Here is a 19848-nt window from a genome sequence, read left to right as displayed (position 1 = left end):
AAATGCTTTATCCAATCATTATTATTATTAACTATCTATATATACACACTATGGTTACAATAAATAGTAGCATACAAAACATAGGGTTTTTATTCACTTAATTACAATTAGAAATAACAAAATTATGTAATTTTTTAAATTAAAATTGGATATATTTGTGTTGTTTTTTATTCCATATGAAATTGTGGTTAAAAAAAAAAAACAGAAAAATGTAAATTATGAGTTCTTTTTATTATTAAATATCAGAAATTAAAAGGTAATAAGTTCTAGTTTTTTTTTTTTCACGGATTACTTAAAAACAAAACAAGATAATACATTTTAATTTTGACCTAGGATTTTTATGTAAATATTAAATTTTGATATTGTTCCACAATGTTGGTCCAAATGGAAAAGACCATAATATTTATTTTTTAAAAAATAGCTTCCTCCATTATTTAATTAACTAATATTAATACAGCAATAATAACATGAAAATAATGAATGCAATGATGCAAAGTAACAAGAAGCTAAATCCGATATGGGGTCATTGTCATAATGGAATTGATGGTTGATCAATGTCGATGCAAGAATATATTCTAGTTTGACAAATAATTGACGACAGGCCACAGCATCATGTGCAGCCTCATTATTATTAATATCAATATCATAGTGTATGTGTTATAATATTACATTACTATAAGATAAGAAGAATAAAAAAAATGGTGGAAACATAAAAACATGGGAAACTGTACGCGTCAAAGAAGGAGCGTGGCAACGGTAACTGTTGTTAAGAAAGAAGATATGTATGACATTGAACACACTCATGTACACACTCATCTCAAGAGAGTGCCCAGTATGTGTTTGATTTTGTGTTTCAGTGAGAGAACCTCTTCAGTTTTCAGCTTTTCACATTCCTTTGCCTTTTCTTTCCCGTTGTTTTCAGCTTTTTCTTCCATTTAAAAGGGTATGTTTTTACTACAAATAAAATATTTAATCACTTATTATTATTATTATTATAATGCTTAATGCTAAAAGCTTTCAGCAATGCAGTGTGCGTCTCTGTGTGTGCTTTGCTTACCGTGTCCACTAATTTCTCTTCCTCTGAATCTTAGCAGTTAAGTTTATTATCTACACACTCTCCTTCCATCAAAGCTTTTTCAGTTTTCTTCTCCAGATTTTAAGCATTGAGTTCAGAACAATTTCACTTTCTCTTTCAGGTAATTTCATCCACTTAGATTTCATCCCCTTGCTTATGATATGTATAATACTCTTTAAATGTAACTCCTTTATGCATTTTGGTGCTTGTGGAATAATAGGTTTGTTTTTGTTTCAGCTTGATTGTCTTCTACTTCCTCTGTTTTGAGGATCTTTGTTGGTGGGATTTTCAGCTGTGACAGCATGGTTTGATAGCTAGGTTCAAGGTTTAGGAGCGAGGTGTAGTTTAAGGTTAAGGTGGGAAACAATGGGTGAGAAGAGATCTGCTTCAAAGTACAAGAGAGTGAAGATCCATGAACTAGTTCTTTTGGGATTTGTTTTGATCTGCACTGTTCAATTTTCATTTGCTGACACTAATCCTAGTGATGGTAATGATTCGCTCACCTTTTTTATGTTCTTTTCTTTTTACTTTTTCTGTTCCTTTCCCATTTTCTTTCTCAGAGTCCACCAAGAAAGGTGTGAGAGAATTATTTCTTAGTTAGTGGTGCTTTCTAAACGATGCTCCTCAAAACTTCAAAACTCAAGTATTGAATTTGTGCTCCTGTGCCTCTTCTGTTAACTAATATGATCAAACACTTCTGATTCAGAATTTGTAAGCTTGGAATTCTGCATTACCTGTCACAGCTAGTAGTTACTTTGTTGAAGTATCCTTTCTTCTAGAATGTGCTCAAAGATTGATATTTAGGAATTGCATTCAATATGTTTGTGTTTGGTTTGATGTGTCTATGCTCTATTATATCTGAGCTCCACCATTGTCTATTTTGCATATCAGTTGCTGCAATCAATGGCCTATATACTGCATTGGGAAGCCCTCCTCTTCCTGGGTGGGTTTCGAGTGGCGGAGACCCTTGTGCACAAGGGTGGCAGGGTGTTCAATGTAATGGCTCAGTCATACAAGAAATGTATGATATGCTATCCCTTTTTTCTCGATCTTCATGTTCATTGATTTCTAGCAAAATATTATAACCATAAGTTTTCTAATCATTTGAATTATGACAGAATTTTGAATGGTGCAAATTTGGGAGGAGAACTGGGTGAAAGCTTGGGATCCTTTGTTTCTATCAGAGCAATGTAAATATCAATCCCTGTTTAATGTGCATGCATTGATGTGTTGCGTTTCTTTAGTTCTATAATTTCAGGAGTTATCCTTCCTTTAAGGTTCTTATGCAGCAGCTTAATTTACAGTTTGCTACATATCTTTTCGGCAGAGTTCTAAATAACAACCAGATTGGGGGAAGTATTCCGTCCAGTTTGCCAGTCACCTTGCAAAACCTGTATGTGTTACCTACCTGTGTCATCCTATCTGCTGACGAACCGTCAAAATGACATGATGGCTGTTTTTGCAGTTTTCTTTCAGACAACCAGCTCACCGGAAGTATTCCTCCCTCGTTATCCTCATTGCCTGAACTGACTGACATGTGAGATTGCAGCTTCTTCTATTTCTATGTAAAATTCTAATGTTATTGTTAACTGTTGTTATGCAAGTTTATCTAAATGAGATTGAATTATCTCCCTTTACCCTGCAGGTCTCTCAATGACAATCTTTTAACAGGAGAAATACCAGATTCTTTTCAGTCACTTCAGAAATTGATCAATCTGTAGGGCCTAAATTTTATGTATATATTTAGACAATTAGAATGGAGATTCTTTTACCTTCATTGTACATGAAACATATTTGATGTGCCTTCTCAAACTGCTGTGCAGAGATTTATCCAATAATAATCTGAGTGGGGAGTTGCCCCCAACTATGGAGAATTTATCAGCTCTGACCTCTGTGTGAGTATTTTGCATTAGCAAGGTACTATTTATGAACTTATGTTTTTATTCCCTATCCATTGATCTGACACTTCCCTTGTTGCAGACATTTACAGAACAACAAACTGTCCGGGACCCTGGACGTTTTACAAGACCTTCCACTGAAAGATTTGTATATCCCTTAACCATATTTCAAATGAATTTGGCATGACATAGTAGTTCGGATATTGCTTTCGATAAAAGCCATGGAGCTTTCTCAGCTTCCTTCTTTCTCTCTCTAAATCATGCTTATTCTTCTCTGATTGAGCAGGAATGTTGAAAACAACCAGTTTGCCGGACCAATACCTCAAAAGCTATTAAGCATCCCTAACTTCAGGTGAAAGCTTTGAACCAGAAATTACTGTGGAGTGTATACCATATTATGACTTCAATAATGCATGGTGATATTTTATTATGCAGAAATGATGGAAATCTGTTTAATACTACTTTAGCTCCGTCTCTTCCACCTCGTTCTCCGGGGACACCATCACCATCAGGAACTGTGGTTTCTGGGGTGCCATCTTCTGCTGGACGCATACCAACTAAACAGGCTGATGGACCAACTGCAGCAAAGGAATCAAATTCAGGGAAGTCAAAAGGGAGAACCAAAAGGGTTGTTTGGATAACCATTGCTAGTATACTAGGAGCTGTTATTGTGGCACTTGCGCTCCTTCTATTTGTTCCACACTGTAGAAGAAGGGAACAAGTTGACAGAACTTCCAAGAAACATCAAATTGGTGCTTTTGGAGGTGAAGCCCAGAATCCTAGAAACTATGAAGCCATGGTTCAACCACCTAGTCAAGCTGAGAAATGTAAATAATTATGTTCTTTGGTTTCTCATATGATTTGTTGCCTTAACATCAAAATTTTCCTTGTAAGGATTTTACTCAACCATTTCACAATCTGAACAATTTTCTTAAAACAAAATTTATAGTACCAAAAGGAGCTGCTGTGAAGCCTAAAGAGAAGCACAATGCAGATACCAGGAAAATGGCTACTACTCCAAGGCCACAAGATGATCAAGATGTGCAAAAAATGGAACCATTACCCAAGCTTTTGGTTGATCATGAGATTGATATGAGTGGAATAGATTCATTTTCAATGCCTTCTCCACCCCTACCCCCACCATCTCCGCCACCGGTTGCTGAGAGGGTGATTGTTGAGCCAGCTAAATTCCATGCAGAGGCTAACACCAATACTTCCAACAAACGTCCGGTTCTTCCCATTTTTGCGAAATCTTTCACCATTGCATCACTTCAACAGTATACAAATAGCTTTTCTCAAGAGAATCTTATAGGACTAGGCATGCTGGGGAGTGTGTATAGGGCAGAGCTTCCTAATGGAAAGGTATGGTTGTTTCTTCTCAGTTGCATTGATTTCCGCAGAATTTATTTTGTAAAACATCTTGATTTAGAATTTATTTCTTCTCAGTCTTGTAGAATTTTATATGTGCCCTGAATAGATTCTCAATTTGATATTTACCCATCTGTATGAATTGTTAGATACTTGCTGTCAAGAAACTAGACAAGAGAGTTTCTGATCACCAGAAGGACGATGAGTTTCTTGAATTGGTAAATGGTATTGACAAAATACGGCATGCAAATATTGTTGAACTCATTGGATACTGTGCAGAGCATGGCCAAAGGCTTCTGATTTATGAATACTGCAGTAACGGATCACTCCAGGATGCAATCCATTCAGATGATGAATTTGGAACAAGATTGTCATGGAATACTCGTATTCGGATAGCACTAGGAGCTGCTAGAGCCTTAGAGTAAGTAAAGTATGCACTGAAATAAGAAAAGAATATTTGCCCTGGTTGTTGAATTTTGCTAAGTATATTTGGAACAAGATCTAATGCTTGATGCTATCATCTGACAAGGTATTTGCATGAGCAATGTCAGCCACCAATTGTGCACAGAAATTTCAAGTCTGCTAACATTCTCCTTGATGATGATCTATCTGTCCGCATCTCTGAATGTGGTTTGGCTCCATTGATAACTTCGGGTTCTGTAAGTCAGGTAAGAAGTAGTTGTGGTTTCTAAGCAGATTGCCTCCCTAGTAGTTAGCTTTGTTTGTGATTTCTTGTTATTATGCAGAACCAAGTCATGCTGTTTTTAGGACTTTTATGAACCACTATATGCATAATTTTCATGCTTAAAAATGATTTTCCCAAGATTTGGCATAATCGGTAAAACCACAGCAGCATTCTAATGTTCAGTTGCAGTTCCTTGAATAATTGTTAGCTTGATTTGTATGATAAAAACGTGATATCATGCCTTGATATTTCAGCTCTCAGGACAACTGCTAACAGCCTATGGCTACGGGGCTCCAGAATTTGAGTCCGGAATTTACACCTACCAAAGTGATGTTTACAGCTTTGGAGTGGTTATGTTAGAACTTTTGACTGGCCGAAAGTCCTATGACAGGTGAGAACCTAAAACAAATCTACTAGCAATCCAGCATCTGTTTCTGGCTTTTGAATAGGTGTAATAATTTATTCCAAACATCTTGGACAGGTCGCGCCCTCGAGGGGAGCAGTTTCTGGTAAGATGGGCTATTCCTCAACTTCATGATATTGATGCATTATCAAGGATGGTTGATCCTTCTCTAAACGGAGAATACCCTGCGAAATCATTGTCGAATTTCGCAGACATTATCTCTCGATGTGTTCAGGTAAGCTTTCATCAATTCAACACTTAAACATCATTGTTGCCTATCAAAATTTTTTCTGCCATTGTAATTGTGTTTGATCTAATGCAGTCAGAGCCAGAATTCAGGCCAGCAATGTCAGAGGTTGTCCTGTACTTGCTAAACATGATAAGGAGGGAATCTCAGCAATCCGAATCAAGCGAAAAATGAGAATGACAGTGATGTTTGATCATGAATGGATGTGCAAACTGCAAAGGTTTACCTGCTCATTGCTGAATATCAACTAGTAAGAGATATTCATGTCATCCAAACAGGGCCTCATTACTTGCTCCTACTTGCCCATCCAACAGCATTCACATGCCAAGTTCTTCCAAGGAGCTTTTTCCAAATGGCTTAAGACACTTATTGCTCCCCTTGTATTATTGGTGTAGTTAATTTCATAGTATAAAATATCTGATAAGTTTTATGGTTCATTTAAACCATGCCATGTTTGTTAGTTCATGTTGCAGTGCCCTTCTAGTTAGGCCAATTGTTTGAAGATTGCTTCCATATTCTTGATGGTGAAATGTAATTATTTGCTTTCTAAGAATAGATTTTCACATCAAAGCAAATATTTTGCTGAACGTTTATATTATTAATTTATAATTTCCTTTTGTAGACAATTTATATTAATAATATGCATTATTAGATAAAGAGAAGCCGCTCATTATTCTCATCATACAAAAACAAAAACAATAAAAATATTGGTGTCATTTTTAGACGCCATTTTCTCAACTTCTCTTTCTCTCATCAATCTTTTGCTCTCTTTTCCTTACATTGATCTAGATCTCCGTTTATGTTTTCATTAGTTTAATTTGATTATTATTATATTCCTCCCATGGGTTCCTACGACAACAATCCCTTTGCGGACGATGATGTTAACCCCTTCGCCGTAAGCCATTACGATTATTGTTTCATCACAACGTGGAAACTGCATTGAGAAAAAAAAGTTGTGATTATGAGCTCAATTTAAAACCCTGAATCTTTTTTCTAAAAATAAAATAAAATCTCTTTGTACGTAGCTTAAGTTTGATTATGAATGCATTAAATTTTGTTTCTACAAAAAATGGAAGAAGATCTGAAACGTTTTCATTGATGATGTTAGGATGGAGCTAAAGGAAAAGCTTCTGGTGGACGATCACAATTTGGGGCAGGCTCATTCTTTTCCACTGTAAGCTCTCTTATTCATTTATCTTAATTATTATTAACATCATTATTATATAATGAACAAGACATTTCAAGATTGAATAATATGTGGTTTTTCTTCCCTTAAATAATATCAGAGTTCATCATCAAAGTTATCGCCCCTTCCTCATGAGCCTTATGATCGTAGTGCAACGGTTGACATTCCTCTTGACTCAACTAAGGTAGAGTACGTAGATTGGATTATATTAAGGAAAATTGTTGAAACAAATCTCAAAATTAAACTCTAATCCCTCCTCTTTTTTACCGATTAATTTAGGACCTCAAAGCAAGGGAGAAGGAACTTGAAGCTAGAGAGGCTGAATTGAAAAAAAGGGAACAGGTAAATCATCATCTATCTCTTAGTTTATGAGATTCAACATTTGTGATTTAATAGTCCATGATCTTATATATATTGTTTTGCAGGAACTGAAACGAAAGGAAGATGCTATAGCACGAGGTATAATTATTTACGTGTCTTTTTCTGTTTGTTTAAATTTTTAAGATAAGCGATTTCATGAATATGAATTATTTTATTAGGGTGGTATATATAATTTGACTTTATATTGCAATTTTTTTTTCTTATTTTTGTTTTGTGGTTTGCAGCTGGAATAGTGATAGAGGAAAAGAATTGGCCACCATTATTCCCTATCATTCATCATGACATTGCAGCCGAAATACCAATACATCTTCAAAGGATCCAGTATGTTGCATTCACAACATGGTTGGGTATGTGTTTGTATTTCCACAATCAATTAAACTATTAATTTCATCTCTCAAAAGATACGTGTGATATCAATTATTTAATCACTGAAAAAATATATCATTTTAATATCTAAAATATTTATGAATTAATATAGTCACTAAACAATATCCAATTATCCATACTGATATTTTCTTTATCAACATTTATGTATTAACTTTAATGAATGTATCTACATGTCTTTAATTAGTTTTGATGATATTGGTCATTAACAATCAATAATGTGCAGGAGTGATAACGTGTCTTATATGGAATTTGGTAGCAGTTAGTGTGGCTTGGGCATATGGAGGAGGTTTGTATTTTTGTAATAATAATATAATAATAATAATAATAGGTACTGTGACATGTTAATCATATACTTAGTAGCCAATGATTTGTTTAATTAATTAGAGGACCATGTTTTACAAATTGTTGTAGCTATGTCAAACTGGTTTCTTGCTGTCATATACCTTATTTCGGGAGTTCCAGGATCCTTTACATTATGGTATCGCCCTCTTTATCGTGCTAGCAGGTACTTTTCAATCTCATTTATTTGTCCCTTATTAATTACCTTATCATATTCCATATTACTATATATAATATATGTTTCTGTTTTTGTAATTCTTGTACTGTATTCTGTTACAGGACGGACAGTGCTCTCAAGTTTGGTTGGTTTTTCCTGTGTTACTCGGCAAGTCTTATATATACCATTTTATTTTAATTTCATTCATTTTATGAGTTAATTTTGTTAATTGATTAATTAATTAATTAATTAATTAATTAACTCTTCATATATATTTTTTTCTTCAAAGCAGGTGCACTGTTTCTTTTGCGCTTATGCTGCAATTGCGCCTCCGTTTTTCTTCAATGGAGAATCCCTAACGTTAGTTCACCTCTAACAAATATTTAGAAGTTTCATCAGAAAATGATTTTCAAAATTCTTTTATAAAAAAGAGAATTTATTAAATTATTTTCTTACAATTTTTGTGACCTCTTCTCTTATATCTAATGGTTATGTTATATGATTTCATGTTGGGGACAGGGGTATACTACCTGCGCTTGAGGAGTTAACCTCTAATTCACTTGTTGCGGTAATGTTCCAATTTGTGTTGCACCTTAGGACAGATAAGTCCCGGGTTTTTTTAATACAATAACACGTAAATTTCAGACTAATTAAAAATACAAAAAAAAAAAAAATATTTTTCACCTTCTAAAATATAAAATATTTAAATTTTTTTTGTCAAAAATATATAAAGATAAATTAGTCTTTTAAAAAGATTTAGATATCTCACTTTTAGAAAATAAAAATTATTTTTGTATTTTTAATTAGTCAATAATTTATTTGTCAATAATAAAAGATTAAAAATTTATTTGTCATTTATTCTATAAATAGCCATGATATTATATATACTCTAATAGTAACATGTTTATTTTTATCGTCATATAATCATATTATGTCATAATCAAGTGCATAAATGATGTACTATACTACTATTTGTGTTTGCAGGGATTCTACTTTGCTGGTTTTGCATGTTTCGCCATTGAAACAATGCTAAGCTTATGGGTTATTCAGGTTTAATTCTCCTGAGGATGATAATATTTTCAATTTATTGAGAAAATATATTCTTAAAATATATTAATTAATATATGTTTTAGAAATATTTATGACCAATCATTTGAATGTATAAAATTAAGAAGTTGCATATAAAAAAATGGTTATAAGTATTTCTAGAACACGTATTAAATGAGTTTTAGAAAAACATAAAACTAATTTCTCATATTTTGTTACTTTTATCGTTTTTTTTATAAATTATATTGATGTTATGTAATTTGCAGCAAGTATACCATTATTTCCGGGGGACTGGGAAGGCCACGGAGTTAAGAAAAGCCGCTGCCAGAGAGACCATGATGGCAGCTCTATAACACTTGCAAACATCATGCCCATCAAAATTTCAAGAAATGTCACTTGCAAACATACACAAAATGTTATTAGTTTAGTAGATATGCAATATTTATTGTGTTTTTAAAAGAGGGAAAAAGAAAAAGAAAAAGAAAGAAAAGATTTCGAAGGATAAAATGAATCTCATTTTACACTTTGAACCTTTGTCTTTCTTGTCATTTTCTTCCCTAATCAAAATTCGTAAATACCGTATTCCTTTGTGGCGACTAAGTTAAGACTAAAAAACTAGGTTATGGCCAAAGTAGTGTATCATTTAAGTTAGACATTAGTTGTGTATACATAGAATTGTTTTGAGATGCTCCCCTTATAATATACGACTTGTTTCTTAATTTGCAATATATTTTATAGCTGGCATTAACAAATAGGATTCTTCTTCATCATCATCATAATAATACACGAAAGTTACGTTCTTGAATTGTTTTGCAATGAATTTATAGATTTTTTAAAGAAAATAAAGTATTAAGTAATGCGATATACTTATAGGTCACTCAGGAAAAAATATCTAGTGAAATCAATAATGTTAAAAAGTTAATATTTTTTAGTCAAACATCAACTAATTTTTTAAAAATTATTTTGTTTATTTTAAATTATAAACTATTAATTCTAGATTTTAAATTATAAATTCTAAAAAAAGTTAGATAATATTTACTAATTAAAAATTAATTTCTTATACTTTATCTTAGTAAATTCCTTACAAATTACAAGTTTGCAACACAAACTTATAGGTCTCTGGTAGAAGAATGAGTGGTCAATATTGCAATTTTAGGAGTTATAAGTCCGATATTTCATTTCTTAAGGGAATTATTTGAATTGTTTCCCCCTCAAAGATCTATAAATTCATTACAAAAGTTTTTCAATAACTTAAATATTTTTTTTAGAAGACTTATAAATCTATCGCAAAGTTACTCTATTTTTTTGTGATGTAAGGTAGCGTTTGGTGAAGAGACAGAGATAGAAAGACTGAAACTGAAAGACAGAGACTAAGAGATAGAGATTGAAATAAATCTCAGTATTCTGTTTGGTGCAAAGTGGGAGACAGAAATTGAAACAAGAATGAAACTCTAATTTAATTTGTATAAAGGGTAAAATTGAAATTAATTAATTGAAATGAGGATATTTTAGGTATAAAATGTTATTAAAGTTTCAGTCTCCATCTCTAAAAATTTTAGTCCCTTGTGTCCCTACTTTTTGGAGATACTGAAATACTGAAATTTTAGGGACAGAGACAGAAATTTTAATACCAGTCTCTGAACCAACAAACAAGATACTGAATCTCAATCTCTCCGTCTCTGTGTCAGTACCTCAAAACAAACGCTACCAAGACTTGTAACAAAATATTATGTCTGAAATATGATGAAAACGACATGTATGTGTTTCAACTGCTTAAAATATAATTTTTGTTCCTACCGATCGCATAGAAAAAAGGAGTTCATATTTTTTGATGTAGAGCCAACAAAATTAAGACACAATAATATGACAGATGGTATTCATTCAAATAATCACTCCACTTATTACTTAAACCTTTGAGAAGAAATATGGGTGGCAAGTTCTGGCGTACGCATAGCTATCAAAATATTCAATATTGGAAATGAATTGCCAAGGCAATAAATTAAAATGACACCCCCACATCAAAATAAAAACAGTAATACTCCTCCATAAAATTTTTCAAAGGTTATTTTCATATAGTACTTTTAAATTATTGCTTGCTAGAGAGACATCGATCTGAACACTGACCTGCACATTGGCAAGTTGGGGAAATTTAAAAATAAAAATAAACAAATAAAATAAGAACATAAAGATGGAGCTGCTAACTACCACCTAAATGGTTGAACCACATACATGAATCATTGACATATCTTAACGGGCAAAGCATGGCCCTATTTATTATTTATTACATTACCTCCACGCGTGGTTATGCTATTCCCCCATTCTACTCACAAAAACCCATCAAACCATTACAATTTGCATATTTGTTGTTTTAATAATAATGCTATTAGTATGTTAAAATCAGTCACTAAAATCAGTTATTAATATATTTATGTATAAATATATGTGTAGTTTAATTTATTTTTAATATATATTATATTTTAATATATATTTTATACTAATAATTAATTTTAGTAGTTGACTTTAGTATATATATAACATAATCGTTATTTCAACTGAATTAGATGTACAAACAAAGTCAATCATTAAAAAGTCACCAAAAAAAAAAAAAGTCAATCATTAAAATTAATTATCAGATTATAATATATATTAAAATATAAAATATATGTTAAAAATGAGGTAAATTATATATGTATTTATATATAAATATAGGTAAAAACTCAAATATAATTAACTTTATATGAAGTTGATACTTGAGAGTGTTAGATGACAATTTAGTCAAATCTATCAAATCTTTTAACGACTCTCACCTATCAATTTAATGTGAAGTTAACTACACTTAAATTTTTACCATACTAAAAAAATAATTTTAGCTTATAAATAGTATTTTTTTTTTTGGTGACAAATAGTATTTATTTATTTATTATTTTTCTTCTAGGATGCATGGATATAAAAGGGGATTGTACTACATTAAAGTTGTGAGCAATTTGTGAATAAAAACAGCGACGCACGCAGTTTCCTAGTTGCTACAAACTGATACGAACACGTTATTATTTATATACTTTGAACCAATCAAGCCTTTCTATCTGCGAGGATGGTGTGTTTCTGTTTTCTGGTGGACCAGAGGAAGGAGGTGCGGCGGAGCAAGCCAGCAGCGGGGACGTGCTCGCGGTGCGGTGGAGGAGCCAGCGTGGCTGACATGAAGACGGCCACCAGGTTCTGCTTTGTTCCCTTCTACTGCAAATCTTGGAGAGCCATTATCTGCACTTTCTGCGGTGCTGTTCTTCGTTCTTATCATCACTGATCACCATCTTTCTCATCAAAACTACAAACACATACATACATACATACATACATGTATACACTTTTATACCTAGCTAGTTTAATTTCTGATTTCTGATCTTGAAGTGTATTTGCCTAAGCTTTTCATGCTTAGCATTCTTAGCTTGTTCTTATATTTTCTTGAAGAGATTGTAATAACACCAGCACCTAGAAATTGCAACTGTACTTTCATGTTTTTTTATATAAATTTATATAGAGTTATTTTTATGTAAAGTTAATAATTAAAAATTATTACATAATTTAATATGTTAAACTAAATTTATATCTAATAATTTTTAACAAAAAAATCTCACGTGAGTTCTGTCTTATTTTTTCTTTAGTTTAGGCGGTTGATTATTTTCTATAATTTTAACCACTCATGTAATGTAGAATATATATATATATATATATATATAATTTCTTCTTTTTCGTTCTTTATGACTTAGTTATCATGTATGTTAAAAGGATGTTTTATGATTATTTTTGTAAAAATTTCTTAAATTTTTATTTTACTAAATATATTGAAGCTTTAATTTTTGTATTTTTTTTATTAATAACCGTAATATATGCCTTTAAATTTATTGAGTATACTTAATTAATTTAAGATTTAGCTAAAATATATCTTAAACATTAATGTTGATAAGTGTATAATAATTATAACTTTAATATATTAAAATATATAAAAGAAATAAATTTTCAATTTTAGTCAAATATGTTTTTTAGATACGTTTTAAAATATGCTCTTAAAAATATAAATGAGCATGACCATTAATGATGATGTTGAAATAAGGGTGGAGGGTGGATAATGAAGGGGCAACTAGCGGGTGAAGTAGTCAAGTTGGGACGGTGCACCGGTGGCTGGCATCTTCAACAACTGGGGGTACAGTACGGTGTATTAAACTATTAATTGATTATAGAGTTATTACAATTTACAAGCTATATACTGTATAGCGCTGGTCGTTGCAAATATAAATATCGTACAGCTGCTTCTTTTCTCAAATCCTAAGTAACAACTATGTTAAAGTTTTTTTTTTTTTTTTTTTTTTTTTTTAAATTAGGAAGTCTCAATTTCGTAACTTCTAAGTGAGTATGAAAAGATTATATCATTTGAATTATAATTCGTTAGTAATAACTATATTATAGTTAAGTAAATACTAAAATTAACTATTAATATAAAATATATTAAAAATAAATTAAATAATATATATTTATACATAAATATTAAATAATTAATTTTAGTAGTTAATTTTGTGTATAAATAATATTTTTGATAGTAAAATTATTGTAGTGAAATATTTGTATATAATGTACTTTATTCACTCATATTCTGTATTTAACGAGTAAAATTTTATAGTAGTAATTGAGATTTACTAATTTTTTAATTTAATCTTTAAAATTTTAATTTTATTATGAATAAATTATTATTTATACTCATAAAAGATACAGATGTTAACAAATGTACCCATATAAAAATAAAACGATAATTATAACCACGGAATGATACGAAAATAAAAGATAAATAAGAAAATAAGGATTCAAATTGAATAAAAAGATACATTGAAATTAAAATAGAAACAAAAAAAATAAATTGAAATTGAGTACAAAGAGAATCACTCTCTACTTTCTACGAATTTCTTGACGCAACGAGAAAGGGACTCCTCAACCTAACTTGTCAACGCCATAGTTTGGGAATTGAATTGAAGGGACTCCTCAACCTTCTACTCAATTCCCCGATGTAACAAGAGAGGGACTCCTCAACCTCAATTGTCCACACCATGGTTTCATCACGAAACCAAAAAGGGGTTTTCAAACCTCTAAAAATTCTATTCTACGACTACAATAGCTAAGGAGGTATTTATAACCTCTTATTAGGTTAAAACAAAGAAAAACCCTAAAACCCATAAACATAAGGCCCAATCTAGTAATTAAATAAACAAAATCAAAATACATTAAATAAAATATTATAAAAATATAAACTAAAATATCTTCTAAATAACTCTTGAACTCTTCATATCACAAACATTTGAAGCACGTATCATTTTCCTCCTCTTCAAAAAAGATTCGTCCTCGAATCTTGTAGGTGGAAAAAAAACATATATGAAAAGGACAATAATTATAAGGAAGATAATTTTTTTTTTGGTTTTTTTTCTTCTTTTTTTTTGTTTTTTTTTTCACTTTATGTTTTTTTTTAAACAATAATGAAACACAAACGGAAAACAAGAACACAAAAACTTAAAGAAAGACGCAACAAACACTGGACTCTTTTTTTATGATAAAAGAAGAACAACTATAAATTAATAAGAATTAATCTAATACCTGAACTCTGATACCAAATGATACGAAAATAAAAGATAAATAAGAAAATAAGGATTCAAACTGAATAAAAAGATACATTGAAATTAAAATAGAAACAAAAAAAATAAATTGAAATTGAGTACAAAGAGAATCACTCTACTTTCTACCAATTTCTAACAAGAAAGGGACTCCTCAACCTAACTTGTCAACGCCATAGTTTGGAAATTGAATCGAAGGGACTCCTCAACCTTCTACTCAATTCCCCGATGTAACAAGAGAGGGACTCCTCAACCTCAATTGTCCACGCCATGATTTCATCACGAAACCAAAAAGGAGTTTTCAAACCTCTAAAAATTCTATACTACGACTATAATAGCTAAGGAGGTATTTATAACCTCTTATTAGGTTAAAACAAAGAAAACCCTAAAACCCATAAACATAAGGCCCAATCTAGTAATTAAATAAACAAAATCAAAATACATTAAATAAAATATTCTAAAAATGTAAACTAAAATATCTTCTAAATAACTCTTGAACTCTTCATATTACGAACATTTGAAGCACGTATCACGGAAGATGGCTTCCATGTGTCAAGAGTACCCAGATGTTGATTACACAATTAGTCCGTTAGAATATTTTTGGCACACAAAAACTATCTTTTGTAGATACAATTATCATTTTATTATTATATGGATACATTTATTAGTGTTTATATCTTTCATTGATACAAATGGTAATTTATTTTTTTATTATAGTGATCTTTTATATCTAGTTTCGAATATTATAGTGGACTCTGAAATTCTTTTCGGTACTTATTCAACTGTCAAAATATTCGCGTGACTATTATTTATTATATTGGAGTGTTCTAACGACTAACTGATGTCATAGCATTATAATGTTTAGATTGCAAGAAATTGAATCAACACCGAAAAAAATCTTAGAAATTACTATAATATCTAGAACTGAATCTGAAAAACTTATTATTATAATAAAATTAAAAACTTAAAGATCAAATTAAATAATTTGATAAATCTTAAAAACTATTATAAAAATTTACCCATACTCAACCTATGCTCCAATCTCAAGGAAATTATATCCTTTCAAATAATCTTTAACGCCCAATTGCATACATATAGAAGAAGCTCATGAATCGTAACTCTAATTATTTCAACTATTTTGTATGTGGCCTTATGCTTACGGTAATATTAGAAAAATAAAAAAATTAATTTAAAATTGTTTTATTTAATATTTATTTATTATATAATATATTAAATAAAATAAAAATAATAAAATTTGACATTTTTTTGGCTAAAAATTTTGTTTTCAATGACTCTTCGTAATTTAACACGGACATTGATGATTGAATTATGAATATGCTTTCTCTGACCGGAAAAGAAAAACTATGAAAACGCTTTCTTTCACTTTTATAGTTTTATTTCCTTTTTAAAATGTTTAATTCTTGTATGCCGAGTTAGCTATTTGTTTTTTTTTATTTAAATTAAATAAATATAAAATTTACGAAAATATATAAAATATAGAGTATTTAGTTAAATACATTACATTATCTCGAATATTGTAAGAATACTAAATTATAGCAGTATCTCGGATATTGAAATTTTGGGATTATGACACAATAAAAATCTGATTAAAATACTGAATACCCGATATGCGTTCAAAAGTTAATTAGGATTTGGTTATCCGAGATACGCTCAAACTCAAAAATTGAGTCATAGCACTTAAGATACGTACATATATAATTTCAGGTAAATTTTAAATTAGACCAAATTCAAAAATAGTTTAAATTAATATTTTTAAATAAAAATTAATTAAATTGATAAATAAAATTAAAATAAATACTATTTAAATAATAACAAAAATTATACTAATTTTAACAATATTAAAATTAGTAGACAGTTAAAAAATTTGAATTAGTTCAGTGTTAATCCAATTCTACTCCAAATCTTAATTCTAGTTGTCAACGGATTGGAATAGAATTGGATTAACACTAAACCGATTCAAATTTTAACTGTCTACTAATTTTAATATTTTTAAAATTAGTATAATTTATTACTATTTAAATAGTATTTTTTTTAATTTTTATTTATCAATTTAATTAATTTTTATTCAAAAATATCAATTTAAAATTATTTTTTAATTTGGTCTAATTATTTAAAAATCATCTAAAATTGTATCCGCACATATTTTAGGTACGATGACCTTAATTTTTATTTTGTACCTTAATTTTTATTTTGACCGTATCTCGGGTGTTCAATACTCGTTTCTCGGCCTATGACATATTTTGGGTACACCTGGATGCATCAAATTCTTCACGCATCATAGCCCAGAATTTCAATATCCGAGATACATTTATATTCGCGTTGGGCTCACAGTACTCGAGATGTGGTATGTTCTTTATTTAAGTAATTATTATTGTTCGGTTGGTCGGTTACCGGACGGTTCAGGTCAGGATCAGGGATGAAGGAAGGGGCTCGTCTGGTCACGGTCTTCAAGTCCGAGGGCGCGAGGTCCCGAGCACTTCGTGTGAGGGGGGGAGGTGCCACCTGCAAAGACACTCCGACGCTCTTGTCAGAATACGTGCAGGCAGAATGAAGGTGGTGTAGGGACGTGACGTACCTTGGGGGAAGAGCCAGTCTTCCCCTTATATACATGTCAGTATTGGGCCCCTCTGGAGGGCAGGCCCATATTCCCAAGGACGCTGTCCCATAGCTGTGAGAGAGCCGTACGGGACGCGTGTCCGGGTCGGTTGAGAGGCGTGTAGTCGGGTCGGGTGGAGCTCGGGTCGGGTTGACCCGCGGGAATCCAGGGCCGTAACAGTGCCCCCGACGCGCCAGTGATGGTCGTGAGGCGATCGGTGGTGCGTGATGTCCTTGTTCGTGTGTTGTCGCCGAGTCGGCTGACCGTGGGAGAGCCGCGTTTCTTGTGCGCGTGTCCCTTGGTCTGCTGAGGCGTTCGTTCGCCGCTTCGTTCTTCGTGCTGAGCATTAAATGCTCATAATGGGTTAAAACCCCGTGCGTAAAGACCATTTTGCCCCTATCTCTTTTCGCGCTCCTTGTGGTGGTTTTTAAACAGTTTCTTTCTCTTTTCCTCCTACCCTTGCCATTTTCACTTTCCTCTCTCCCTGATATCCAAAATTCCCTGTTCGAGCCTTCTCGTGTCTTCTTTTTCCTCTCAAGTTCCTGCAACCAATTCAGGTAATTTCTGCTTCCTCTTCCCTTGTGTTTATGCTATGTTTTACTGCTGCGTAGTTGTTGTTTGCGATTGTTGCATGCTTGGTTTACTTTAGCCGAATGGCCTTCCAATGGTGGGGTAGACGAATTAAGGGAGGGGTACCATTCCTGGGTAGGTTTTAGGTGATTTGCGTGATAGGCGTAGTTTTTAACTGTTCTTGGCCATGATCTGAGTTTGAAAAGGCGTAGTTTCTGGGTTTCTATGGACTCCCGACCTCATAGTCTAACGGAGTGGTACCCCGATGTAGGTATGCCTCGCATCGTTTTCCGGTCTTCTGGATCTGGCGCGGCCTACGACCCGTACGCCTGGGTGACTGACGATATCAGGAGCTCGCCCAACCAAATGGACTTGGAGGAGTTGACCGAGTTCCGGCAAGCCGGCTACTTGTGTGGGGGGACTGACGAGGAGGCCAACTACGAGGCCATTGTCCCTGCCCCCCATGAGCGTATTTATGAGCTCAACTTCCACTCTCCTCGTGTCCCCGATTGGATTTGGTTTTACAAGTCCATGTTCACACAAGTTGGCGTTCGGATACCGTTCTCCGACTTTCAAATGGCGCTGCTGAACCGGATATCCGTCCCCCCTTCTCAGCTTCATCCGAACAGCTGGGCTTCGATCCGCTGCTTCGAAATGGTTTGCGAGCACCTGGAGCTGCCAGTGTCGGTGGACGTCTTCCTCTTCTATTTCAACCTTACCAACCCTTCCAAACAGGGGAAGGCGAGGAAAGGGTTTATCTCTTTCCGTTCCTCCCAGGGTAGGAGAATTTTTGGCCTTTTTGAGGACTCCTACCATGGTTTTAAAGACAAGTACTTCAAAGTTCGTCCCGTCAAAGGTCGTCACCCCTTTTGGTTGTCGTTAGAGGGGGAGCGCCTTATCCAGACTTATTGGAGTTTTGGTGCGGGGTCGAATCCTTTCATCAAGGTGACGTACAAGAGGTTGTCGCCTGTAGATAAGCAAATAGCTGACGTACTTTTTGCCATTTTTGAAAAGAACCCCGTGAACCTTCATCTTCTTATGGGTGAACGGGAGGCCGCCAGGAGCTATATTCGTGAGTTGTCTTCTTTGTTTGCCTATGTTTCTTTGTTGTTGTTTTTCTTTTCCCGATCTAACGACTAATGCGCCTGTTGTTTGTTGTAGTGGAAATGTCTGCCACCGTGACTGGTCTTGAGAATCTGATGAAGACCTTTTTTGAAGCAAGTGACGACGAGAATGCCGAAGAGAAGGATGCCGGTAAGTCGGAGGGTCCTTCAGGGGAGAAGGAGAATCAGGCTGTGCCTTCTCCCCAGGATGCCGACGTGTCGGGGAAACAGGCTGAAGGGGTCCAGGCTTTCCCTACTCGTGAGGAAGGGCCCGCTGGAGGGCACGCGTCTCTCACCCCCCAGCCGGATAGTGACGTGGAGCTCATCCATACTCCCAAGAAGCAAAGGATGTCTTCCAGCCCGGAAGGGGCCCTTACCATAATGGAAAGGAACTTTGATGCTACCAAATTTATTGACTCACAGTTGATACCCGGGACCGAGGAGCATTTTCACGAGACCGAGCTGTCCGGGCAGGCGAGGTGGATGTACCGCACCTTGCTTCGTGGGGCCGTGATAGCTCGAAAGGCTGAATTCGAGTTATCGGGGATGGAGGCGCTCCGGAGGAAGCTTAGTCCTCTGTTAAGGCGAACAATGACTTCAAGGCCCAAGTTGAACTCCTCCAGGGTCAGCTGTCCGAGATGGAGGGAAAGCTTAGCGCTGCTGAGGAGAAAGCGTCATTTGTTGCGGAGAGGTTGAAGGCGTCCGATGAGACCGTGGCCCGGCTTCTTGAGCGT

General features: G+C 33.4%; 3 protein-coding genes across 9 annotated transcripts; all 3 read left to right on the top strand.

Moving 5' to 3' along the window:
* The first annotated feature begins 326 nt into the window (after nt 1–326).
* LOC112769377 (protein STRUBBELIG-RECEPTOR FAMILY 3) lies at nt 327–6333 on the top strand. Of its 7 annotated transcripts, none has more exons than XM_025813886.3 (18): nt 327–943; nt 1095–1196; nt 1313–1562; nt 1967–2096; nt 2194–2265; nt 2403–2468; nt 2541–2612; nt 2721–2792; nt 2899–2970; nt 3056–3121; nt 3260–3325; nt 3409–3800; nt 3923–4335; nt 4491–4762; nt 4871–5009; nt 5281–5417; nt 5508–5664; nt 5752–6333. In XM_025813886.3, exons 3-18 carry the CDS (start codon nt 1442–1444, stop codon nt 5848–5850), a joined length of 2346 nt encoding a protein of 781 aa, XP_025669671.1. In that variant the 5' UTR covers nt 327–943; nt 1095–1196; nt 1313–1441; the 3' UTR covers nt 5851–6333. The 7 variants fall into 7 exon arrangements, with proteins under 7 accessions (XP_025669671.1, XP_072080657.1, XP_025669672.1 ...); XM_072224556.1 differs by having other exon boundaries at nt 600–832; XM_025813887.3 differs by having other exon boundaries at nt 600–943; nt 1092–1196.
* A 42-nt stretch (nt 6334–6375) lies between these two features.
* LOC112769378 (secretory carrier-associated membrane protein 1) lies at nt 6376–9892 on the top strand. The gene is made up of 13 exons (XM_025813889.3): nt 6376–6571; nt 6785–6850; nt 6963–7046; nt 7142–7204; nt 7288–7321; nt 7468–7590; nt 7854–7916; nt 8042–8135; nt 8249–8294; nt 8419–8486; nt 8646–8694; nt 9111–9176; nt 9440–9892. The coding sequence occupies exons 1-13, from the start codon at nt 6518–6520 to the stop codon at nt 9524–9526; spliced, it is 897 nt and encodes a 298-aa protein (XP_025669674.1). The 5' UTR covers nt 6376–6517; the 3' UTR covers nt 9527–9892.
* Nucleotides 9893–12139: 2247 nt separating this feature from the next.
* LOC112771452 (uncharacterized) lies at nt 12140–12725 on the top strand. The gene has a single exon (XM_025816208.2). It carries the CDS (start codon nt 12265–12267, stop codon nt 12472–12474), a length of 210 nt encoding a protein of 69 aa, XP_025671993.1. The 5' UTR covers nt 12140–12264; the 3' UTR covers nt 12475–12725.
* Nucleotides 12726–19848: the final 7123 nt, after the last annotated feature.

This window comes from Arachis hypogaea, chromosome 18 (genome assembly GCF_003086295.3).
Source record: "Arachis hypogaea cultivar Tifrunner chromosome 18, arahy.Tifrunner.gnm2.J5K5, whole genome shotgun sequence".
In the NCBI taxonomy this organism is placed as follows: Eukaryota; Viridiplantae; Streptophyta; class Magnoliopsida; order Fabales; family Fabaceae; genus Arachis; species Arachis hypogaea.
Note: the sequence above shows the minus strand (reverse complement) of the source record. Positions and strands in the feature narration are given on the sequence as shown.